Source organism: Pristiophorus japonicus, chromosome 8 (genome assembly GCF_044704955.1).
Source record: "Pristiophorus japonicus isolate sPriJap1 chromosome 8, sPriJap1.hap1, whole genome shotgun sequence".
NCBI classification, from domain to species: Eukaryota; Metazoa; Chordata; class Chondrichthyes; family Pristiophoridae; genus Pristiophorus; species Pristiophorus japonicus.
The window spans coordinates 205,965,003-205,991,261 of record NC_091984.1 but is presented as its reverse complement, the minus strand read 5'-3'; the positions used below and the strand labels follow the sequence as shown (position 1 = coordinate 205,991,261).

At 43.8% G+C, this 26,259-nt stretch overlaps 1 protein-coding gene across 3 annotated transcripts in view; it reads right to left on the bottom strand.

Annotated features, from left to right (window-relative positions):
- LOC139268950 (calcium/calmodulin-dependent protein kinase kinase 2-like) overlaps positions 1-26,259 on the bottom strand; it is a 130,197-nt gene that overhangs the window by 13,982 nt on the left and 89,956 nt on the right. For all 3 annotated transcript variants that reach the window (XM_070887833.1, XM_070887834.1, XM_070887835.1), the window contains exons 7-15: positions 23,538-23,574; positions 20,223-20,244; positions 14,438-14,526; positions 13,599-13,798; positions 11,211-11,264; positions 10,860-10,933; positions 10,529-10,616; positions 7,327-7,455; positions 6,344-6,444 (exon numbers count right to left, since the gene is read on the bottom strand). In XM_070887833.1, coding sequence (XP_070743934.1) covers positions 6,344-6,444; positions 7,327-7,455; positions 10,529-10,616; positions 10,860-10,933; positions 11,211-11,264; positions 13,599-13,798; positions 14,438-14,526; positions 20,223-20,244; positions 23,538-23,574 — 794 coding nt within the window. The remainder of the gene's footprint in view (positions 1-6,343; positions 6,445-7,326; positions 7,456-10,528; positions 10,617-10,859; positions 10,934-11,210; positions 11,265-13,598; positions 13,799-14,437; positions 14,527-20,222; positions 20,245-23,537; positions 23,575-26,259) is intronic.

Sequence of the window (26,259 nt, the reverse complement as noted above, 5' to 3'; positions counted from 1 at the left end):
AGGCTCCCAAGGTGTTGGAAGTGGTCCACATTGTCCAAGGTCTTGTCATGGATCTTGATAATCGGGGAGCAGTACTGAGCGGCAGGGGCAGGTTGGTAGAGAACCTTTGTCTTACTGATGTTTAATGCAAGACCCAGACTCTCGTATGCTTCAGTGAAGGTGTCAACAATGCTTTGGAGTTCGGACTCCGAGTGTGCACAAATTCAAGCGTCATCTGAATATTGTAATTCAATGACAGAGATTGGAACAACCTTGGATCTGGACTGGAGGCATCGGAGGTTGAACAATTTCCCACTGGTCCTGTAGATTAGCTCCACTCCAGCGGGGAGCTTGTTGGAGGTTAGATGAAGCATTGCGGCGAGGAAGATTGAGAAGAGCATTGGTGCGATGACACAGCCTTGCTTGACGCCGGTCCGCACTTGTATTGGGTCTGTGGTGGATCCGCTGGTAAGAATCACTGCTTGCATGTCATCGTGAAGCAGGCGGAGGATAGTGACAAATTTCTGCCATTTCTCCCATTGAGAATAATGGTGAACTAATAGGAATTATGGAGTAAATCGGGCAGCAACTTCCAGAGTCTGGACATGTGCAGTTAAATGTGGAAATCCAGAAATTACTGTCAGAGTTACTCTGCTCCTCCACAGGCTGCGCTAAAAATGTATCTTGCCGCTAGTCTTGGTATGGAGATCAATGTAAGGGCGTGAAATTGCGGTACTTACTCACTTTACGGCAGAAAAAGTTAGGGCTGGTGCATTCAAGAGGAAGTGAATTTTTAATGGCATGATAAGTCATAATTACTGCCAAACTACCTATCTGGCACTGAAAATGTAATTTTACAAATGTAGAGTCTCATTCCTTCAGAACTGAATTAGTATTGGAGATTTTAAAATACTTTTTTGTTACTTTTTCTGTCTGTCTCATCTCTTAATCCCATCTTTCGTTCCCTCTCTTTATTTGACTTTCTGTACATGATTTAAATCTAATTTATACTTCCTGGTTTAGACTCAGTGAGGATTCTTCAATCTGATTGGTTGAAGAGTCAGGCTGTTGCTTTTTCCGGCTCACACACACCACAGATCCCTTGTAGAGGGTGCCGTGCTGGTTCAGATGCACGATGACAGCAAGCATCCACTCAAAAGCCCGCAGAAACTCTGGGCAGCTGTCAGTGTAATGAGCGGCAAACGACGTTCCTTCACCGCTGGCTGCAAAATCCAGGCCAAAATGATCGACAGCCTATGAGAAATTGTTCAATACCCAACCTAACCAAGTATAAAACAGATTGAAATGCTTTTTAACAGTTTTTCAACCACCACCAAAATAATAGTTTCTTACTGCTAACCACCAATTGAATTTTCTCCCCATCTCTCTTGAAGGCACTGATCTTTAAGGAATTATAGAATATTACAACACAAAAACAGGCCCTTTGGCCAATGAAGTCTGTATCAGTGTTTTTTTCTCTTCATTGGAGCCATCTAGTCTTATCCCACTCTTGTTCACTCCTTACATGGTTTGGTATTCCTTTTGTTCAAGGAACTATCTAATTCCTTTTTAAAATAATTTATGGACACTGCTTCAACAACAGTTTATGGCAAAAAACTCAGCATTATAACCACCCTCTCAACAGATTTTTTCTGATCTCCCCATTAATTCTTTTCACGATCCTCTTAAATTTGTGCCTTCTCGCCGAATATTGGAAATAATCAATTTGCATTATAAACTTTCATAGTCTTAAAAGACTTCTTTCAGACCACCCCCTAACCTACTCAACTCAAATGAAAAAAACTAAAGTCTTGTACCAGTTTAAGATGACCTTCATGCTTTTGTATTCTATACCCCCAGGTACAAAACCAAGCATTATGCCATCCCTTTTTACGCCCTTATTTACTTCTGCTGTCCCCTATAATGGCCTGCATATCTTTCTGCTCCTTTACTCCATTTTAAATTGTACCATTTAGAGATGTATTTACTTTTCCTATTCTTGTTTCCAAAATATATTACTTCACTTTTCTACATTGAACTGCACCCATCACCTTTTCACTATCCATGTCCTCCTTCAATTTTTCACAATCTTTTTGTTTACTATACACCCCGCCAAAAAAACTTATGTCAGAAGCAAATGTTGATATATTTTTCCTCAATTCCCAAGTCCAAAACATATACATATATAGTAAGTAACAGCAATCCCAACATAGACTCCTATGTAACATCACTCACTACGCCTTTCTATTGCAAGAATTTTCCTTTTACCCCAACTCTTTTCTTTCTGTGATCCAAACATCTCTCTATCTCTGTGGTCACATTTACTTTAATTCCATGTGCCATTAACTTCTTCAAAGGTATTTTTGTAATGTCTTATCGAATAGCTGGCGTACAGTTTCACAGGTGTCAGGCATCCTCAGATACCTTTCCCAAGTAGCTAATCTGTATACATGAGCTTGGACAGTGAGAGTTGGCAGACTATATCGCTGTGGAGGACATCAAGGCCAAACTGTATTGGGGTCTCGCTTGATGATCGTGCAATAAATTATTTCTAGCATGGTTAACTGGATATCAATTAGTTCGCTGCTTTAACACTCTTTCCCAAGTTGCTAATCTGTATATATGAGCTTTGACAATGAGAGTTGGTAGACTATATCGCTGCAGAGGACATCAAGGCCAAACTGCATTGGCGTCTCACTTGATGTTCGCGTAATAAATTATTTCTAGCATGGTTAACTGGATATCAATTAGTTCACTGTTTTAACACTCTTCAGCTAATTGTAATGCCTCGAATGTCACACCAGCTAACATCAGATAATTCAGCAACTAACCAGAAATTAAATTTGGGATCTTTTAGTCTGTGTAGCTTAGGGCTACATTGGGTTTAAGATTCTCTTCCACTTTGAAGTATCTATTGTGTGCTCTTTAAGCTGAGGGATCAAGTACTATCAATTCAAGCATACCACATTTAGATGAAGAGTATAGCTTCCTCTATTCTTCTCAACAATGTGCCTCACGCTGTATAAGTGAATCCCTTACTGCAGCAATGTGACATTTTTCCATTTCCTATTCTGTAGCCTCTGTGAACAGAGGACTGCCACAGAATGAAAGAAGAAGAATTTCTCCCAGGATAGCGGGCATATGGAATAATTGCCTTTATTAGTCGAGGCATGGAATATAAGAGCATGGAGGTTATGCTTGAACAGTATAAAACACTGGTTAGGCCGCAGCTGAAGTACTGTGTACAGTTTTGGTCACATAACAGGAAAGATGTGATTGCACTGGAAAGGGTGCAGAGGAGATTTACAAGAATGTTGCTTGGACTGGAGAATTTTGGCCATGAGGAAAGATTGGAGATGCTGGGTGTGTTTTCTTTGGAACAGAGGAAGCTAAGGAGAGAGCTGATTGAGGTGTATAAAATTATGAGGGACCTGGATAGAGTGGGTAGGAAGGACCTGTTTCCCTTGGCAGAGGGGTCAACAACCAGGGGGCATAGATTTAAAGTAATTGGGGGGAGGTTTAGAGGAGATATGAGGGGAAATGTCTTCACCCAGAGGGTGGTGGGAGTCTGGAACTCACTGCCTGAAAGTGTGGTAGAGGCAGAAACCCTCACCACATTTGAAAGATACTTGGATGTGCACTTAAAGTGCCGTAACCTACAGGGCTACGGACCAAGAGCTGGAAAGTGGGATTAGGCTGGATAGCTCTTGGTCGGCCGGCACGGACACGATGGGACAAAATGGCCTCCTTTCGTGCTGTAAAAAAAAAATTAATCTGCATGATACACTGCCTGTGGTCACACAGCATCTGCACATTGAGGGAGTGGAATCCCTTTCTATCGATGAATGTGGCCGAGTTCAGATGAGGAGCACCCAAGGCGATGTACGTACGGTCAACGGCACCCAGCAACATAGGGAAGTCTGCAATCCATGCAAAACCTCGTGCTTACTCCTCCTGCTTCTCTCTGGCAAGAGGGAATGTGTTTCTCATCGTATAGAGCGCCTCATTGACTTACCTTATACTGCAGTGCACTGCAAACTGCGAGATGTTGCTTATATCTCCAACAGCAGCCTGAAAGGAGCCAGAGGCATAAAAAATAAGAGCCATGGTCACCTTGACAGCTACAGGCAATGCTGTTCTTGCCCCGCTTTGAGGTTGCAGTTGCAGTTGTGGCTGCAGCAGTTAACAGATTTCAGTCACAACCTCTTTTGTAAACACTTGACGTCTCATATATTGGTCATCGCTGAAGCACAAAAATTCCTTCTTGAAGAGCCTCCACGGATGTGGTCTCCTGCTGAGTGCCCTGCTCCTTCTCCCTCTTCTAGCTACTTGTACTGCCAAGCGTGTCCACTCTTCATCCTCCCAGTCATGTTCAATTCCCAGAGGGTGACATACCAAGCCACGCATGTCTGGAAGCAACTTTTAAAGAACACAAGAAGTACTGCAAGACCAGCCAGACTACTCCCTATATAGTACTTAATTAAACTTTAGCCAAGTATAGGAAACCAACCAAAAACATGTACAACTGCAGCAGCAGCCAGAAGAAATAATCCAGCAACTAACTTGTAAATATTTCATGATCCCTTTAAATAGCGTAAGTGAGGGATCCTTCATGCCGTTTAACAACGTATTCAGCTGTGCGAGGTTAAGACAAGACATTGGATGGAGTGGGTATTTGCAAAATGGCAATGGTGGCTTCAAATCAGCACACTGATTAGCATCATGATCTCCCTGCTCTGCATGCTGCCAGTGGTCGTTAGGTGCGTGCGTCGGAAAATCCCTTAACCAAAATGCTGTTCTGCGCGCTTCTCTTTGGAAGTCGCATGCGCATCTCGGACCCTATTTTTGAGTCTTAGTTGGCCGCGTATTGACTAAATAAACGGGCGCTACACAACCCAATTTATGTCCCAAACAGTTTCATCTTGCCCCCTGCTCCAAACCTGCAAGACCAAATATCACACTTCCTCTGGGACTTAATTTAGCAGGCTAATAACAAGTGGATAAAATTCACTCAACTAGTGAGCTCAAGTGTCAGGCAACTATAAACTCCAGCCTGAGATACCAGGCTGTGACATCTTATACATGCAGAACAACAGCTGGGCTGCAGCATGTTACAATGCTGTAATACAAATCGAAGGACATGGTGATTATGTAGCCTTCAGAACGCTGAGATTATGTTACAGTCCACCTGTTGTTTTATATCATGTTTGCAAGGTAGGCTATTTGTTCGCTTGCTTATTATTTGATCACTGCTGCAGAGTTGTTCATCATGATAATTGATTAAAGATCATGGTGCTTTTTATGCCACATGACAGGAGGGTTCAAGAATTCATAATAAAAATCTTCAACTGTATCACATCATGTGACTGCAGGACCAATAATACAGAAATGTCATTACCATGTGGGAAGCCTTCACATAAAACTTTAAGAATCATTAGCTTTGGTTCACTGAAGTTAAATAAAACATGCCTCCAATTAGTAACATAAGCTCTTCCATAATTCCAATTAAGGTGGAGCTGTCCCTTGGTGCACTGACAAACAGTCTAAAAATAAATCTTTTCAGTCACGAGTGTTCCTGCAGGTGCATTCTGTCAAACTTATTACTCTGTTCATTCCAACCATTAATAAGTTCTGGAAGTACTAAAACAATACCTTCCTTCAAAATGAACCCCATGTTTAGAACAGGAAGTTCTCCATTATTTTCAAAGTTAGAATTTCACTAGAAATGTTTCTATTTTGAGATCAGTTACCACATCCACGTGAAGCCACAGTACTTTATATTTGACTTGTTTAGAATTGTATTTTGCAACACGATATTGTAAACAACTTATAAAAACAGGAAACAATGAGGTTTGAAAAACAATTCTGGAATTTTCCCTTGTTTCATCCAATTTGCCATGCAAAATTTATCAAATAAAAAGCTCCATATGGTTTAGCACTATATGCAAACCTACAGATGTTCCTGCAAACACGGCTATATCATCAAGTGTATATTGCTAGGAACTGCTAATGAATCTTCATGTCAAAAGAAGGCTGACTGGTAATCTGGGATTTACTGTCCTCAATTTCTGCCTCTCAAAAGTATTTTTTTACCAGCCAAGAATAAATACAACACTGCACCTTTATTTAAGAAGAGCTTGCTTCCTGTAAAGCAGTGAAGCTTTTTTCTAAAAAGAATTATATTAAAGTATTGTAAAAATTCTGTTAAAGGAAATTAAACAAGCTTTTAAATTGCCAGCATAGTACTGCAAAATGTGTTTACCTTATTGTTTTTGAAGATGTAATCCATGCAAAGCTTAGGAGAATGGCACTCATTTTTAATCAACACTAAAACATCGATGAATAAAAATAGATATCTACTTACATAAGTAGATTTCCTGATGCAGACAAAGATCGTTCCTCTCGTCTATTTCCCTCAAAAGGATTCCCAAAGGAACGTTTTCGAAGCATTGTTTTAACAAGAATCTGATGAAAAAGCATCAATTTTGTAACATCTTTATAAAAGTTGCATTTGAAGGCAAATGCAGAAAACATTCCTCTGTACAATTCAGAGACAATCTAGTTTAACAGTGATGTTTGTAGTACTAAAGCAGTACTTTTGACCTGTAGCAATAATCATGTATAAATAAAATTACCACAATATCTGTTTCAATTTAATATACTAATTTGGGTCATTAGTGATCCATTTACCATCTAGTACAATTTCCTCCTTTATTTCATCATGTAATTGTGGAAACTATTAAGTCCTGTTTGAACCAGTTATTGAATGCATGCAAGATAGAAACAAACATGCTATATTACTGAACTACAGAAATAAGTATGACATATATTTAAATTCCTTCAATAAAACATGATAGTACAGGAGAAAAAGTGGGTCGTGGCAGGGAGGGGGGGGGGGGGGAAGAGGAACAGTTTTCTTCTGCTTGAGTATTGGCTGCTATTGACCTGAATTAACCAGTGTCACCAGGGATTTTAGTTGTCCTTGCAAAGTTTTCTTTTTGGTCTAAGTTTGGAATTGAGGCTGATTTAGAAATAGATTCTCTACTGAGCAAAGCCATGCAAGTGACAGATACTACCACATTCTATATTTCTGACACCTTCCAGACGCAGCTTTAATGGCATACACTGAAGTGAAGAGTTCCTGCTGACTCACTCCAGTATGTACACAGTTGTGTAAAGAGCTCTAGAGACTCAAGGGAACAGCAGGTGACTCTAACATCAGATGTACCAGCAATTCATTGTCCCTCAATTAGTAAATACTGTACAGATTCCCTAAGAATGGACAATATTCATTGGACATGTAGTAGCTTATTTTCAGTGGCCTATTACATTAATATAGTCTCTTACAACTGTTGCCAGGCTTGGAATATGTTTGACAGAATTTTCAACCTCCTCTTCGGTCACCTCAACAAGTATACAATTCTCATCCTCTGTAGGAAGTGCTTCAGCACCATGCCTCGTCACCCATCGATGTAACTACAAGTTAAAAGAAACAACCATGAAAGTAAGTTCTTCAGCATAATTTCAGACATTTAATATATTTTAATAACTACAAAACACAAGTAATAACTGGCTACTTTGATATCTGCAAATATATAAGTGGAAATAGGAATAGTTTAGCTTTTGCAACTTTAAACACAATCCTTCACTTTGGCAATTTCCAATGAAACAGTGGAGTAATTTTAACCCCCAAAATAGGTAGGTTTGGGTCAGGTGAGAAGTTAAAATTAAAAAAAAGTAAATCCAGACTACAACTTGCCTCAAACCCGCTCACTTCGGTTTTAATGGAGGCGGGATGGTCAGTAACAGCTTTTAAGGCTGAGTGCCTCCATTGTTACAGCTTTTTATTTTTAACTATTGTTGGCCGGGTTTCCAAGGTAAGTAAAAGGAGCGAGAAGGGCTGGATCCATAAGGTAAGAAACAACCATGAAAGTAAGTTCTTCAGCATTTAATATATTTTAATAACTACAAAACACAAGTAATAACTGGCTACTTTGATATCTGTGCATGTAGTAGCTTATTTTCAGTGGCCTATTAAATTCATATAGTCTCTTACCACTGTTGCCAGGATTGGAATATGTTTGACAGAATTTTCAACCTCCTGTTCAGTTACCTCAACAAGTATACAATTCTCATCCTCTGTAGGAAGTGCTTTACAGCACAACTTGGGCTAGGAAGAGCAGGAGTGTTTCCCCCAATTCAACAAGCTTATCTGCTTCATTCCCCACGATCACTCTTCCCCGACCATGACAAGATTCCCCCCCCCCCACCAAACCCCGCCCAATCACCATGACAACCCTGCCCTTGTCCCTGACCACATTCTCTCATTGCCTCCCAAGCTGCTCTTTCTTTGGATGCTTCCCTGTGTTACAGGCCTTCCCGCCTGACAGGCAGTTGGCTGTTGGGCAGGACACATGCAGAAAAAAATTTAAAAGACGCCCTGCACTCCAGGAAACCCGTCCATAACTCCTTCCACACATTCCAAATGCACTACCCTGTAAATATTAGGGCCAGTATGTCAGAAATAACTTGTAATAATACAAGTACTTATTATCAAAACTACGACAGTTATGTAAGAACAGCTACTAAATTCCATACTTATTTGTATGTCCGAACATGTGCTTGCTTAGATTTTACTGACTGACTATCCACTTACAGGGAAGAAAATGGCTTGTACTAGGAGCAAGGCCTTTAAATTTTACCCTGAGACCATTACCCTGCAGTTTCATTCGCCTTTGATCATTGGGTATAAGAATCAGCCAGTTTGTTTGGGGGAGGTACTTAGCAGAAGTGAAGCACTTCCCAAGACAGTAAAACTGGAAGCAATGTCAACACTCAAGACAGTGCTTGGCAAATAAGTCCATTAATATTTCTGATCTTGGGACAATTCATGATGAACGTGTCTGAGGGAGGAGTAGCAAAATAAACAAAAAGTTTAGCTGTCTAAATTATTCTCTGTCCTGAAATTGTCAAGCTAAAATGCCAGCATTCATTCAATAAGCCTAGTTTTTGAACAATTCGGTGCCGAAATTGCCCTCCGCTGATGACATCAGCGCGACGCAGACGAACCTCCTCTTCAATTAAAGGGGAGGGCTGCTGTGAACTCTACAGAGTTTTCAGTTAGGTCCACTGGGCCACCAGGAAAGGTTTCAGCCGGGCCCAGGAGGTGGTGCCAGGCTGCCCCCCCCACCGGGGCATAATTATTGGTCCGACCTGGCAGTCGGCCAACAATAAAAAATAATATGGCGACCACGGCAGCGTGCCCTCCCCTTTAAGAGCAGACGCGCTGGCCAGACACACACAACTTCCTGATAGAAAAAGCTGTCAGTGGCACCAAGCAGCGGTGGTGCCGCTCCTGCGGGGTAATTTCCCGTGAGGATCGGAAAGGGGGTCGCCGCCGGTTGGTAAGGGGTCAGTGCGCTTCTTCCGGCCCGGGGCAATTTCGGACGGGTCAGCCCATCCGGTCGGTAAGGCCTCTCCGCTCCATTCCCACCTCGTAGAGGTGTTAATGGAGCTTATGGAGGGGACAATTTCGGCCTCTTCATGTTTACAAATAGGTAGTATTCCATGTGTTTAAATTATAAACCAAAGAAACATATCCCCAGTTGAAATTACAAAATGGTAAACTTGTCTTTTTCCTGATCTGATATCTTCGCCGCCCTTAACCTCTTCCTCTCCTGAAGGTTATGGACTTATGCTAGGATATGGTTCCATCTCGTTCGTTATTTGAATAACCTTCTTAACATGATGTTTTGGGGCACTGAATAAAGACATCGGGCTGGATTTTCGGTTCTGATCATTTCGGGGCAGTAAAGTTTGCGCCGGGAAATGGTTTGTGTCCTCAGCCACAAAATTCATCAGCTGGGCCCCAAGTTTGGAGCACACCTCTTTTAGAGCGCGATGCTAGCTGAGCAAGCGAAAATCCCGAGCTAAACAGTCTGCCTCGGAGCTCCCTAAGAGAGGCCTGGGGGGAAAAAAACCTGAAAAAAAAAACGCCCAAAACATTCCCAATACATAACTCACGCCACCACAACATAAATTGCAAACAAAAGGAAAAAATAAAAAAATCACACTTACCTGAGGTCGACATTACTTGCCTCACTGCGCCCGCTACGGCTTGGAACACCTGCTTCCACAAGCGTTCCCACCAGGGCACTCTACAGAGTGCTACGGGTCAGGCGGCAGCCAAAAATCGAGCCGGTGTCGCAACTAGGAGCATTGCACACTGGCTCACCACTTCCGGGCGGAAATGCTCTGCGCCCCCAACAAACTAGCACCGAATTTCCCAGCAGGGCACTGGAAGCTGGTCGCCCGCCTGGAAGTGCTTAACACCACCATTGCCGCCCCTTTGGGGCGCTAACAGGGGCAGCAGAAGACTGAAAATCCAGCCCTAAACATCTTACAGTTCAGAGACATAAGGAAGCCAACAGACGGAATGACTTCCTGCACTTTACATTAATTATATTACAATGTTTGCGTGTGTGAGTTACAAATACACCAACAAATAAACCTTTGGAATGATTATAGATGTAACATTGCTCTGTCTTACCTTGATCTGTGAAACTGTAATTCTGGTTTCCGGGTTTTTATCTAACATTTTAAAAATAATATCCTTCAGCTCTTCGGAGAGGTCTGGCCTAGCTCGCAAAATTAACAAAAGACATTTAAATATTTTCAGCCAAAAAGAAGCAATGTTTGCCACATTAAATGATCCCATTTCCCCAATACCACAAAGAATCTGTAAAACCTAATCATGAAATGAGAGTAAAAAATCTGATCAAAAGACAAAAAATAAAATCGACAAATTAAGTTAGGAAAAATCAAACACATTGAAGTAGACCTAAATTGAAAATATACGTATAAATATGCAAATTACTCACTGCTCAGAAAATTCCACTGGCAGGTTCTTAATTTTGTTATGCAGACTTAATATCTGATCATCCATGAAGGGACACTACATTAAAAACAGAGCTTTATCAGTTTTACATCCTTCAACAAGTTTTTACAGACTGCAAATGTAGCCATGTCAGATAATCAAGAAATACAATACATAAATTTTAAAAAGTTTACGATACAACTTCAAATAGCGAAGGCATAAATATCAAACGAGTATGACTGCACATTTTAATTGTTAAATACGTTATTAAAATAGAAAGTGGTAAAATTAAGCACTAGTAATAAAACTACAGCATTAAATGATACAGCATTGATTTCTTTTTTTTTATACTTACATGCCCCAAAGCAAAACAGTATAACGTGACACCCATCGCCCAAACGTCCAAAGCCTAATCAGAAATCACAATCAGATTCCAAAATAAAATGAGTATCAACACGTCACAGACCTGAACCTAAAGTCCGAGACTCTCAGGGATCAAGTTTCGACCTGAGTTGCTCCTATTTTTTTGGAGCAACTAGTTTAGAATGGAGCATCTTAGAAATTGCAATTCTCGGCATTTAGTTTGCTCCAGTTCTAGTCAGTTAGAATAGTTTCATTTTAGAACAGATTTTTTTTCAAAAGGGGGTGTGTCCAGCCACTTACGCCTGTTTTGCAAGTTTAGGCAGCGAAAACTTACTCCAAACTAACTTAGAATGGAGTAAATGTAGATTTTTATACGCTCAGAAAAACCTTGCCTACACTTAGAAATCAGGCGTAGGTTACAAATCAGACGTAGGGAATGAGAGAAGGGGGAGGGGTGGTGGGGAAAGTTTACAAACCTTAAACACTTCACTTTTACAAATAAAGAGCCATGAACAATAATAAATGATAAATAAATCAATAAATCAACCAATAAATCAATCAAAAAAAATTGAAAAATAAAATATAAAAACATAAAAAAATCAATCAATAAATAAAAAATTATTTCTACTCACCTACTGCAGCACCGGGAGCCCTCCAACAGCATGCTGGGATGCCCCCCCCCCCCCAGTATCTCTCTCTCTCTCTCTCTGTCAGTGTCTCTGTGTTTCTGACAGTGAGGGGTGGGGGGGGGGAGCGGGGGGAGGGAGAGGAAGGCAGAGGAGGGAGGGAGAGGGAGGGAGGGAGAGGGAGAGGGAGGGTGGGAGAGGAGGAGGGAGGGAGGGGAGAGGATGGGGGTAGGAGAGGGAGGAAGGAGGAGAGGGGAGGAGGGAGGGAGGGAGGGGAAAGGGAGAGGAGGGGGGAAGGAGGGAGAAGAGGGAGAGGAAGGGGGGGGAGAGAAGGGGCTGAATGGGAGGTGGCGGGGGGGAAGAGGCTGAACGGGCTGGGCCGGGCCGCTGCTACCGATACACGCTGGGCAGGCCCTGCCGACGATGGAGAGGGGAAGGGGGGTGGGGGGAAAGAGAAGAGGGGGGAGGGAAGGCTGATCGGGAGGGAGGGGAGGCAGCCGAACAGGAGAGAGGTCCGAGTCCCGATCTTCGCCCTGTGAGCCCATTCGGCCAGGGCTAGGGTCGGGCCTCTCCCACGCAGCCTCGAGAGCCTGGAGCTACTGCACATGCACGCACACTCTGGCGCGCATGTGCAGAGGTCCTGGCACTGTTTTCAGCGCCGGGACCTGGCTCCGCCCCTGACTCCTTGTGCTGCGCCACGCCGAGCACGAAGTTGTCCTGAGGAGACCAGAGAATCACAAGGTAAGTTCTCGCCGCCCTTTTTCTTCCAGAAACTCGGCGCACCTTATCGAAATGCGCCGTTTTTCCAGAGGGCGGAAACTTGGGCCCTCAGTATCCCATTCATGAAGCAAACAGTAGAAAAACAGCGTGAAAGAGCAGACAACAATACACATTCACATTTAGGGTTCAGCATACGGTCTTAAGTTTGTTTTAACAAAGAGGAAAATCCCACAGAAGAAAATTGGTTCCAACTTCGAACTTCTTTCAGTACTTTTTTTTTTGCCTTTGCAGAGAATCCTCTTATCTTGCTGATTCTTCTCCATGACCATTAGTCTATTCCACAAGGTCAAGACCTGAACAAAATACAGGTTGGACCTCTCTGGTCCAGCACCCTCGGGACCTGACCGGTGCCGGAACAGAGAATTTTCCGAACCACAGCGGGTCATGCTGAGCTTAGGTATACCAGTACCTGTAGACAGCGCCCGGGCTCCTGAACGCCTCTGTCACGCTCCGGCTCCGGCTCAAGCTGTAAAACTCGGACCTTACTCTCCCTCTCTCCGCAGCAATGAACGCCGAGAACCAGTAAGCACGGGAAACCGATGCCAAACCATGGATGTTTCCAAACCAGAGAATCCCAGACCAGAGTGGTCCAACATGTACCAGTTTTATATCTCTACTAAACAATGATTGGCATAACTTTTTCTTTTTGACCCACTATGAGAACTTGTGATTTTAGTTTTAAGTTTTAAAAATTCTTCAACCTAAAAATAACTATCACAAATTGAAGGACTTTTGCACTGAAATAGATGGGACACAAATTGCAACTAGGGCTTTAAAAGGGTTGGATAAAATAATCATACTTTCCAATAAAATAGGTTCAACTTCAGGTCTCAAAATTCAGTTCCAACACAAAATACAACATAATATGAATTTTGAATGGGCAATTGTAGAAATTTAAGAATCTTAGATAAAAGTACATTGTAGGTTAATTAATAGTTCTACTGCAGAGAAAATGCACTTTACTCTTTTTTTACCTTGCCATGAAAATTTTTCCTGGATTCTGAAACGGTCTCTGGAGCCATGAATGCAGGTGTGCCCACGCTGCTGGTCAGAAGAGCATCAGTTCCCTCAAACTGATTGCTAACCCCAAAGTCAGCTATTTTGATATGCCCATCTTCTCCAACCAAGAGATTGGAAGGTTTGATGTCACGATGAATGATCTTTTGATAGTGTACTGCATAAAGAACACATTCTGGTTAAATCTAGTTTGATTTTTTCTAATGTGGCAGTTAGCTCAGGGCAGGAGGGACAGGGCAACACTCCATTTCACATGCCTAACACCAATCTCCTCTACTACAAAAAAAAACAACAACTTGCACTAATATAGAACACCTTCAAAGTAATTAAATATCTCAAAATGCTCCACGAAAGCAAAAATAGCTGAACAGTACACTTATAACTGTCAAATTTTCCTTAATTAACATTCAGGCTTCTGTAGAAGTACCATCACCATATCCAAGAAGCAGTAAAACTCAATCTCAAATATTGTAGGTAGATCTGATCATGTTACACGCATTCTTTGAAGAAAACATTATTATGCTGTAATGGGAATGCCATGCACTATCCCACAGGGAGGGTTGGCTAACTTGGACCATTCTTATGCATCTCTTATAAGTCAGTTACAGCGCAGCATAAGCAAGGACAGGGAGGAGTTGGCCTGCTTACTTGTCAGGGATTGTGTATGGTGTAGCAAAACAAGGCAGAGGTCAAAATTAAATTAAAAGTTAACACTATTTCAGCACTGTTTCAATCGAAAGGTCTCACTGCTTTTTCCCTATTCAGAGCCACACAAAGGAACACATCATTTACTTACAGAATTCAATTCCCATGATCAAGTCCTGAAAGTAGAATCGTGCTTGTTCTTCTGTCAAGGGTTTATCAGTTGGAACCTCCATCACAGGGCTGAAACGATACAGAATAAAATTGGAAATGAACTGGTGCAGCTGAAGTTCCTTAGCATTTTAATTTCCCACCAAAATAAATAATCTTTAACTGTGCTAAATTAGAAATAGAACTATGATACATATTTTTATTTTTGCAATGCCACTCGTAGAGGCTAGACATTAGTCATTTTTCCATATGGAGAAAAGGTGGCTGTTGTACCCACCCAACAGTTGGCTGCAGAAAATGAGCAGTGGGTCTTTGCTAGATAACAATGTGGGATGAGGGTCGATAATTTAAAATGGTGACTATGGAAGAGAAGTAGAAATGAATATTTTGAGTCATCTGTTTTTAACTGTATATACAGAACATATAAAATTGAAATCCATAGACACAGTAGAAAAATTAAAAGGTAAAAAGATCCAAGAATAGATTTCAACGGCAAATTAAATTTGTTTTTCAATTCCAAGTTTTATTGGGCCCAAGTTTCCACACGATAAAAAACGGGCGCCCCTCCGAGCTGGGCCGTCCGTTTTTCGCGCCTAAAACGACGCCGGAAAAAAAACGTGCGATTCTAGAGTGCCCTGCAGCTCCTTGTCTGTTTGGCGTGGCGCCCAGGGGGGCGGAGCCTACACTCGTGCCAATTTTGTAAGTGGGAGGGGGCGGGTACTATTTAAATTAGTTTTTTTCCTGCCGGCAACGCTGCGCGTGCACGTTGGAGCGTTGGCGCACGCGCAGTGTGAAGGAAACATTGGCACTCGGCCATTTTTGTAGTTCTTTGTAGCTGTTTAGTTTTTGAACATTTTTTAATAAAAGCACATTGCCATCAGCACATCAGCACTGAGAAGGCTGCAGGAAGCCTCAGAAAGTTGAGGCAGCCGTTTCCCGACGACCTCCCCCTTTTGCCGTCAGATAATGGCTCCTCAATTTCTGAGGCTTCCTGCAGCCTTCTGTCTCCTTCCCTCCCTCCCTCCCGCCGTCTGGAACGGCTTCCTCCCCCCCACTGCGCTCGGTCGGTCGGGCCCGCACTCCCCCCCTCCCCCCGCTCGACCGCCTGCCCGGAACGGCTCCTTCCCCCCCCCCACCCCCCCTGCGTTTGGTCCCTCCCCGCCGTCTGGAACGGCTTCCTCCCCTGCGTTCGGTCGGTCGGTTCCCTCCCTCCCGCCGTCTGGAACGGCTTCCTTCCTCCCCCCCCCCCCCCCCTGCGTTCGGTCGGTCGGTTCCCTCCCTCCCGCCGTCTGGAACGGCTTCCTTCCTCCCCCCCCCCCCCCCCTGCGTTCGGCGATCGGTTCCCTCCCTCCCGCCGTCTGGAACGGCTTCCTTCCTCCCCCCCCCCCCCCTGCGTTCGGCGATCGGTTCCCTCCCTCCCGCCGTCTGGAACGGCTTCCTCCCTTTCCCCCCCCCCGTGTCCGCCCACCAGCCGGAACAGCTTCCTTCCCCCACCCCCTCCCCCCGCCCCACGTTCGGGAACGGCTGCCTCGTTTTGTGAGGCTTGCTGCAGCATTCTCCCTGGCTGAAGCACTTTCACACAGGTAGGAAGATGGTTTATTTAATCTTTTCTTTGCTTATAAATTTTTATTCAGGTTGGATTTATTTGTATAATATTTGTATAAGTATAAATAAGGATTTATTGTAGAATTTAATGACTTCCCTCCCCCCCCTCCTTGTTCTGGACGCCTAATTTGTAACCTGCACCTGATATTTTAATGTGTAGAACAGGTTTTTTCAGTTCTACAAAAATATTCACTTGCTCCATTCTAAGTTAGTTTGGAGTACGTTTTCACTGTGGAACTTTGAAATCAGGCGTCAGTGGCCGGACACGCCCCCTTTTGAAGAAAAAATTCTGTTCCAAAGTAGAACTGTTCTACCTGACTAGAACTGCAGAAAAAAAAATGTGGAGAATTGCGATTTCTAAGATAGTCCGTTCTCCACCAGTTGCTCCTAAAAATCAGGCGCAAACCATGTGGAAACTTGGGCCCATGAGTACATTGTTTTCCAATATTTGAAAGTGAACAAAATGAAATGTTAATAAAGAGACCAGTATATATTACAGAAACTTTACAAGTACTGTGAGCATAATATGGAACACAACAAAACCCTTGGTCAAAAATACTACTAAATATTTTCATAAATACTAGTGGCATTGCAAAAATAAAAAATGTATCATAGCTCCATTTCTAATGCAGCTCAGTATATTTTCATAAGTCAGTAGCGAAGGAATGATGTCCCACACAAGAGATTGGTATGCAAAATAAAACCACATGGTATTGGGGGTAATATACTGACGTGGATAGCGAACTGGTTGACAGACAGAAGCAGAGAGTCAGGATAAACGGGTCCTTTTCAGAATGGCAGGCAGTGACTAGTGGAGCACCACAGGGCTCAGTGCTGGGACCCCAGCTCTTTACAATATACATCAATGATATGGATGAAGGAATTGAGTGTAATATCTCCAAGTTTGCAGATGACACTAAACAGGGTGGCAGTGTGAGCTGTGAGGGGGACGCTAAGAGGTTGCAGGGTGACTTGGACAGGTTAGGTGAGTGGGCAAATGCATGGCAGATGCAGTATAATGTGGATAAATGTGAGGTTATCCACTTTGGGGCAAAAACGTGAAGACAAAATATTATCTGTATGGTGGCAGATTAGGAAAAGGGGAAGTGCAACGAGACCTAGGTGTCATGGTTCATCAGTCATTGAAAGTTGGCATGCAGGTACAGCAGACGGTGAAGGCGGCAAATGGTTTTCATAGCTAGGGGATTTGAGTATAGGAGCAGGGAGGTCTTACTGCAGTTGTACAGGGCCTTGGTGAGGCCTCACCTGAAATATTGTGTTCAGTTTTGGTCTCCTCATCTGAGGAAGGACGTTCTTGCTATTGAGGGAGTGCAGCGGAGGTTCACCAGACTGATTCCCGAGATGGCTAGACTGACATATGAGGAGAGACTGGATCAACTGGGCCTTTATACATTGGAGTTTAGAAGGATGAGAGGGGATCTCATAGGAACATATAAGATTCTGACGGGACGGGACAGGTTAGATGCGGGTATATTGTTCCCGATGTTGGGGAAGTCCAGAACCAGGGGACACAGGATAAGGGGTAGGCCATTTAGGACTGAGATGAGGAGAAACTTCTTCACTCAGAGTTGTTAACCTGTGGAATTTCCTGCTGCAGAGAGTTGTTGATGCCAATTCATTGGATATATTCAAGAGGGAGTTAGATATGGCCTTTACAGCTAAGGGGATCAAGGGGTATGGAGAGAAAGCAGGAAAGGAGTACTGAGGGAATGATCAGCCATGATCTTATTGAATGGTGGTGCAGACTCGAAGGGCCGAATGGCCTACTCCTGCACCTATTTTCTATGGGCCCAAATTTCCACACGTGCCTAGAACGGCGCAGTCCCGGCCTGGACGCCCGTTTTTCGCGCCACAAAGTGCGCCTAAAAAAATCCTCCGTATTCTCCACCTCCCTGCAGGTCCTCTGGCCCTCGGCGCAGGCAGCACGAGCTGTGGGGGGGGCGGAGCCAGGTCCCTGCGCTGAAAACAGTGCTGGGACCTCTGCACACGCGCGCTACAGTGGGCACGCAAGTGCAGTAGCTCCAGGCGCCTGAAACTGTGTGGGAGGGGCCCAAAGCACGCAGCCCCTAGCCCTGGCCGAATGGCCTCACTGGGGCTGCGTGAATAAGGCTCCTCCCACGCCCAGCTCCTGCTCCTGCTCCCCCCCCCCACCCCCTCCTCCGGACTGGACCCGACACCCGCCCCCCCCCCAGACTGATTCCCGCTCCCACCCCCCCCCCCGGACCGGACCCGATTCCCGCTCTCCCCGCCCCCCCCCCCCCCGCGACTGGACCCGACCCGACTACCGCTCCTGCCCCCCGCTCCCGGACCCGACCCGATTCCCGCTCCCCCCCCCTTCCCCGACTGGACCCGACCCGACTACCGCTCCCCCCCCACCGCCCCCGGACTGGATCCGACCTGACCTCCCCCTCCCTCCCCCCGCCCCTCTCTCCTCCCCCCTCTCTCCTCCCCTCCCCTCTCCTCCCCCCCTCTCTCTCCCTCCCTCCCCCCCTCTCTCTCCCTCCCTCCCCCCGACCCGAACCGAACCGAGCCTCCCCGACCCGACCCAACACCACCTACCTGTAAATCTGGTGCTGGGGACGGGCCCTGCCCGAAGTTTCGGGCCGGCCCGTTCAGCCTTCGGTCCCAAAAGGCCTGCCTGAATCACTTTCACACAGGTAGGAAGATGGTTTATTTAATCTTTTCTTTGCTTATAAATTTTTATTCAGGTTGGATTTATTTGTATAATATTTGTATAAGTATAAATAAGGATTTATTATAGAATTTAATGACTTCCCTCCCCCCCCACCTCCCCACCTCGTTCTGGACGCCTAATTTGTAACCTGCGCCTGATTTTTTAATGTGTAGAACATGTTTTTCTAGTTCTACAAAAATCTTCACTTGCTCCATTCTAAGTTAGTTTGGAGTACGTTTTCACTGTGGAAACTTTCAAATCAGGCGTCAGTGGCCGGACACGCCCCCTTTTGAAGAAAAACTTCTGTTCCAAAGTGGAACTGTTCTACCTGACTAGAACTGCAGAAAAAAAAATGTGGAGAATTGCGATTTCTAAGATAGTCCGTTCTCCACCAGTTGCTCCTAAAAATCAGGCGCAAATCATGTGGAAACTTGGGCCCTATGTTTCTATGTTCGCCATTCATCAAGCTGACAGCTGCCACAGTCTTTTCGCAGGCTTTTGAGTGGCAACTTCTGTTGTTATTGAGAGATCATTTCCAGTGCGATGCCCTCTACAGGGGATCTGTGGCAGAGCAAGCAACTGCATTACTCTTCAACCAAATTAACTTTAATTCATTGCTAAATCATGTACAGAAAGCAAAACAAAGAAAGGAAAGATAGATGGGATTAACAGAGAGAGATAAAAGAGACAGAAAAAAGTTAACATTTAAAAAAAAAATTCCAACACTAATTAAATTCTGAAGGACTGACACACAACACTTGTAAAATTAAATTTTCAGTGCCAGAAAGGTTGCTTGGCAGTAATTATGCCATCACGCCATTGAAAAATCACTTACACCTGAATGACCAACCTTATTTTTGTTGGTGTGTTTAGTGGGTAACTGGTGGGTAAGTACAGCAACTTCAAGCTCTTACATGAACTCCAACGCCGAGTCTCTCAGCAGGGTACTGTTATAGCGCAGCTTGTGTAAGAGCAGGGTAACTCGGACAGCAACTTTCGGATTTCTGCATTTAACTGCACATTGTGAACTCCAGAAGTTGCTGTCCAATTTACTCCATATGGTATTCTCAACGCAAAATCTGGGCCATGGCATTTACATATACACAGCAGATACGTTTCAAAATGTACTGCTGCATATACTTTCACTAATGCAACAAATACAATTAGAGGAGCTAAACAATACTATTGTACTCTAATGCTGATGCTTTTGACCTTAGACACTTAGTCATGCCCATGTGCTTCCATAGTTTGATAGCTTGTGTAGCGGAGGCTCTGCATTTTGCTGATATCACAAGGGAATCAAACTGGAGGATGTGTCAGCACAAACCATACTACACAGCCATTAGGGTCAGGCTCATGAGGAACACTAGTAGAAAGCTAATCATTTACCCACCTTCTTGGTTGGGCAATAATGCAGAGAAATCAAACAGATGTTCAGAAAAGGATGGAGAAAAAGAGAAATACTTACCCCTGTTTCACAAGTTCAAAAACTGAAAGAGAAGAAATACAATTACAGTAAGTTGCAACAGAATATATTTTATGTACCTGAGTTACATAAGAGTATTTAGTCACCAAGAAATCTAATAGGGAATTCAGAAGAAACTTCTTTACCCAAAGAGTGATGAGAATGCGGAACTCGCTACCACAGGGAGTGGTTGAAGCGAATAGTCTAGATGCATTTAAGGGGAGGTGAGACATGCATATGAGGGAGAAGGGAATAGAGGGTTATGCTGATAGATTTAGATGAGGAAAGACGGGGGGGAGGTTTGAGTGGAGCATAAACTCCGGCTTGGACGGGTTGGGCCGAGTGGCCTGTTTCTGTGCCATATATCCTATGTAATCCAATGTGAAATGAGTTAACACTTACATAATTTTGTTATGTTGATGTCACACAAGGGAGACATGATTTACATTTGACATAATTTACATCATCACATACCATGTTTGTCAAAATTGTTTTCATTTGTTTACAAACACTTTTACCCATGGTGAGCCATTTACCAAGAAATCACAGCCCAAATTTCCTCCATCCAATTCACCTCAGTGTATGTCAGGTGGTGTGCTTTTCGCAAATGTCTGACTTGAGCTCAGCAGAACCCAGCCATATTTCTGGGTTCTGCTAATTTAAATGACCAGGACAAGCACCAGGCAAAATTACCAACTGGTAATCGGTGCTGGCTCCAAGTCAGCAGAGGGAAGTTGTGCACTTCTGCAGGTGTTAAAGACCTCTGACAGTGGGCTGGTGTTTCTGGGGCCTGTTGGCTGCCATTAGAAACAGATGTGCACTCTGATCACCTCTGCGCTATCAAAATATTTTTAAAATTTACTCATCGGAGATAAGTTGCTGACTGTACCTTTACAAATCCTTTGATTTAAAAGTGTAGCCCTACAACCACTGGTGGCCATTTTGCTTCAAGGGTTGGGTCCACCCAGCAGAATCCTCGGAAAATGTTACGTGAGGTGTCATGATGTCACATGTGGGTCATTTTCATGACATTTAATTACTCCTGCCTGTTTTAGAGGGAAATTTTCTGCACACCCCGGGAATGACACAGAAAATCAAGCACAAATGGGGTGGAGACCCGACAGTTACCTGGTGTCTATCCCCTTTTCCTCTCTCTACTGCCCTGCGATTGATGTGCCCAGGATATCATAACTGGCGTGGGGTAAGTTTAAAATTAAATGATTTAATTAAACTGGTGCACTCATCTTATAAGAAGCCTATTAACAATTTCACACATGTTTAGACATACATATATAACAAAATTTGAGACAACATTTTCATGTTCAAACATTTGTTCATAAGGATAGAAACATAAGAAACATAGAAAATAGGTGCAGGAGTAGGCCATTCGGCCCTTCGAGCCTGCACCGCCAATGAGTTCATGGCTTTCAGTGATAGCCTTTCAGTGACAGCAAGACTGGTTCTTAGTTTAAAAAAAATTACTAACTACAAACTTCTTGTCATTACAATAATGATCTTATTCCAATGTCAGTTCATTCATTCTCCAGGAGTAAAATTTTTCTTTTAAAAGGCAGAACATATATAGCACTAATTGGCATTGGAACTTCTAAAGGTTTCATGAATGACATATGTCGAGTGTAAAAAGCAGCCTGAATACATCATTCTCATAAAGTCTTGGAATTACGTATGAACACTTAGTACTGACTGAATTTATGCATGGAGTGTGAACCCTGTCCTATATCCCAAATAGTGAATGGTGACATTGGGCTCAAGTTTCGGCCTGAGTTGCTCCTATTTTTTTGGAGCAACTAGTTTAGAATGGAGCATCTTAGAAATTGCAATTCTCGGCATTTAGTTTGCTCCAGTACTAGTGAGTTAGAATAGTTTCATTTTAGAACAGATTTTTTCCCAAAAAGGGGCGTGTCCAGCCACTTACGCCTGTTTTGCAAGTTTAAGCGGCTAAAACTTACTCCAAACTAACTTAGAATGGAGTAAGTGTAGATTTTTGTACGCTCAGAAAAACCTTGCCTACACTTATAAATCAGGCATAGGGAACGAGAGATGGGGGGGGGAAGGGGGGTTTACAACCATTAAACACCACTTTTACAAGGAGTGGGGGGAGGGAGGGGAGAGGAAGGGGAGGAGAGGGAGAGGGGAGGGAGAGGGGAGGGAGAGGGGGGGGAAGAGGAGGGGAGGGAGAGGTGGGGAGGGAGAGGTGGGGAGGGAGAGGTGGGGAGGGAGAGAGGGAGGGGGGAGGGAGAGAGGGAGGGGGAGGGAGAGGAGGAGGGGGGAGGGAGGGAAAGGAGAGAGGGGGAGGGAGAGGGAGAGAGGAGGGGGAGAAAGGGAAAGGGAGGGGGAAGAGGATAGGGGGGAAGAGAGGGGGGAGAGGGAGGCTGAACAGGCCCCGACGACAACGATGCAGATGCCTGGCTGCGCCGAAGACTCTGGGTGGGGCTCGCCCCCAGCAAGATGCCGGGTGGGCGGGTCCCGCCGAGGACGTGGAGGGTGGGAGGGAGGGGGGGGGGGGGAGAGGAGGGGGGAACGGTTGGACGGGAGGGGAGGGGGCGCAGGAGCTGAACGGGAGGTAGAGGGGGAGGCCAGAGTCCGATCTTCGCCTGGTGAGCCCGTTCGGCCAGGGCGAGGGGCGGCGTGCTTCGGGCCCCTCCCACGCAGCCTCGGGGGCGAGGAGCTACTGCACATGCGCGCACACTCTAGCGCGTTATGTGCAGAGGTCCCGGCACTGTTTTCAGCGCCGGGACCTGGCTCCGCCCCCGACCCCTTGTGCTGCACCACGCCGAGCACAAAGACCTCCTGAGCTACGTTTTCGGCGTCCTTTTTATTCCAGAAAATCGGCGCACCTTATGGAGGTGAGCCGTTCATAGAGGGCGGATACTTGGGCCCATTATTTACAGAAATATTCTGTAACTACTGAAACAGCTCTATTGAAACCTTTTATGAGAGATTATTTAATTGTTCACATTTGTCTGTTCTACATACAGACAAAAAATAATGTTAAGGCTACCACAGGAAGATTTAATGGAGGAAAGCACCTAGTTCATGAATTAACTTTGTTGAAACTGGTACAGTACTATATATCTTAAGAGATAGTGATGCCAACTTGTGTCAACATTTATACTCTAAAATCACAGGTGGACATTACACTATAAAATATAATAACTAGTTTAATTCTTTACCAATTTGCTCAAAATTTATTAACACAAAGAGACATATGCTGTTTACTACCTTTGTCAGGTTGGGCTACATAATGGTAAGTGATTCAAATTATATGGTGTGACAGAGAGGCATATTGGAACATACCCATGTACAGATGGTCCTCACTGGGGTCATCGAGCACCTGTGAAAGTAAGTAAACAAGGAGTGACATCTTACACTTCAATTAGGAACATAAACCAAGAAAAGAAATACACGCAGGAGGACCCAGTTTTTAAAAAATTCTCGATGTGGGCTTCACTGGGAAGGCTGGCATTTATTGGCCATCCCTAGTTGTCTCAAGAAGGTGATGGAAGGCATTCTTCTTGAATCGTTGCAGTTCATGTGGTGTAACAGTTTGATACAGCTTGCTAAGCCACTTCAGAGGGCAGTTAAGAGTTAACCATGTAGGCCAGACTGGGTAAGGAAGGCAGGTTTCCTTCCCTAAAGGGCATTTATGAAGCAGTTGGGCTTTTAACAACGTTCTGACAGCTTCATGGTCACTTTTACTGAAACCAGCTTTTTTTTAAATTTCCAGATTTAAAAAAAAATTCAAATTCTCAAACTGCCTCAGTGGGATTTGAACTCACGTTCTCAGGATTATTAGTCCAGTAACAAAACCATTACACTACCAGCAAAAGCAGACAACAGACTAGAAATTGAATATTTTAAATTAAATATACTTTTCGAAAATAAAATAGTCTATAAACTAAACTAGTATTAAAAAATATATTGGACGAAAGGAGGTTTTGCGATGTGGCATTTAGTTTTTCATGTTACAGTAGTTTTAAATATTATTAGTTTCTCCATGTGCATTTATATTTCCTTTCTGCTATGTTCCCATCTTCATAGAAACTTCTTTCACTCTCAGGGTGGGCTTGTTGGGTCACAAACTTTTCCATGGCTCATATCAATGGCACTCAGTATCAACTGATACAGAAGGCACTTTGCAGCATGTGGTAGCTCAATCCTGATCATTTTTCTTGTTCTAAATATGGAACAGTCCATCACTCTGGGTGCTTTATCTAGCAATTTAGTTGGGCACTGGTGCATCCTACCTAATATGGAAAATGGACATTTTAATTTCATGTCAAAATTACTTATTCCCACTAAGATTTTACAGTTATTTTGATTTCCTTTGAGTGGAAAAGGCTAGACTAACTCTGCCCTTCTAGCTACACTGACATAAATAATGCGAGAATGTCAACCCATCTGTAACATCATGAACATGCACCACTCCACTCCAGTATCCCGTAAAATAAAAAAGAATCACCAATAACAATTCCCCCTCTCCAAATGTTAGTTAGAAAATAAACAATAAAATCTTATTTCAGCAGAAGTACAATCTCCTAAACATGTACATTATAGTGAATTGCATATTTACACAATCACATAAAAAAAATTAGTACCCAAATAAAGTTACTTGCCTTAAGTAGTGAACTAGTGACCTATCTAAATCTGCATGCAATGCTGTGAACAATTATGCACATGAGGTTACAGCAAAGAATTGAGTGCTATTTGTACCTGACCTTTCATCCTGGATTTGCAATAGTTCTATACTATTCCAAACTGACTTAGATATGTAGGTGAAAATCAGCCGTAATGTATTCTAATAAAGCTGTTAACATATGCCAGGTAGTTATGCTTTGTAGCAACTTTTAAAGGCCGATATTGGCCTGGTTTGTGCCTCCCGTTAGCGCCTGCGGGGGGCGGTAACGGGACGCAAAGGGGTCACCGACCGGGCGCGGAAAAATCACCGATGCCCGCAAACTTCCCTGGCGGTTTTGTGCTGACGCTAACATTTACTGTCTCGCTCTCTTGCGCCCCGTAGACCGTGACGTCATCTGGTGCGCAGCACCCCGTTACCGCCCTGTATGTAATATTCGTTCCCAACCCCTGCAGCATCACCAACCATCAACAGTCAAATGCTGCCTTGATGTCAAGGGCAGTCACTCTCACTTCACATGTGGAAAACATAGAATCTGGGATGACAGGAACAGAAAACTGAGCAGAGGTTAAAGAAAAGATGTGGGAATAGAAACAAGGATAAGAAAAATGTGAGCGCCAATTTTAATGTAAAGCAGAAGATTACTAAGCAGACAGAAAACAAGAATGCTGAATGTGAAAGGGGTGACAGAGAAAGAGGTGACAGAGAAAGAGAAAGAAAAATAAATATAAGCTAGAAGCTGTCAATAGATATAACAGTTAATACACATTATGTATTGTACATGCAGACAAGTAGGTTCCACACTGCCAGCTTCAATGGGCCACAATGATTGAAAATAAATATTAGACCACTTTATGTCGTCACGATCTGCGAGATGCTAGAGGCCCAGGCGATAAGAGTTATCGCACTGAAGTTTGCAGGTGCCGCTGCATTCGCTGCGCCCGGTCGCTAACTCCTTAGCGCCCCCCCCCAGGCGCTAACAGGAGACGCTAGCAGCTGAATTTCTCCCCCTATTTCTCTCTCCACATATGCTGCCTGACCTGTTGGTTATTTCCAGCTTTTTCTCTTTCTATCATAGTCCTTTTCTGAAGGGAAAACTTAGAAGGAATGCAGGGATACATAGATTGCAGGAGTACAGAATTCATGGACTGCACCATATTAGTCAGATATTCTATGATTTACAAAGTATATTACGTCAATGTGCTCACAAAAGGTGATTGTGCACAAATGTATAATAGCATATTGATGATGCAAAACCCAAATGGATAAGTGTGTTTATTTATACTGTACCATCTGATCTATTCACGGGTTGCTTCCTATGTCCTCTGTGAAATGAGCCATTCTCCTACGGCCTGCTAACGTAGCTATACTCATGCTCTCTGA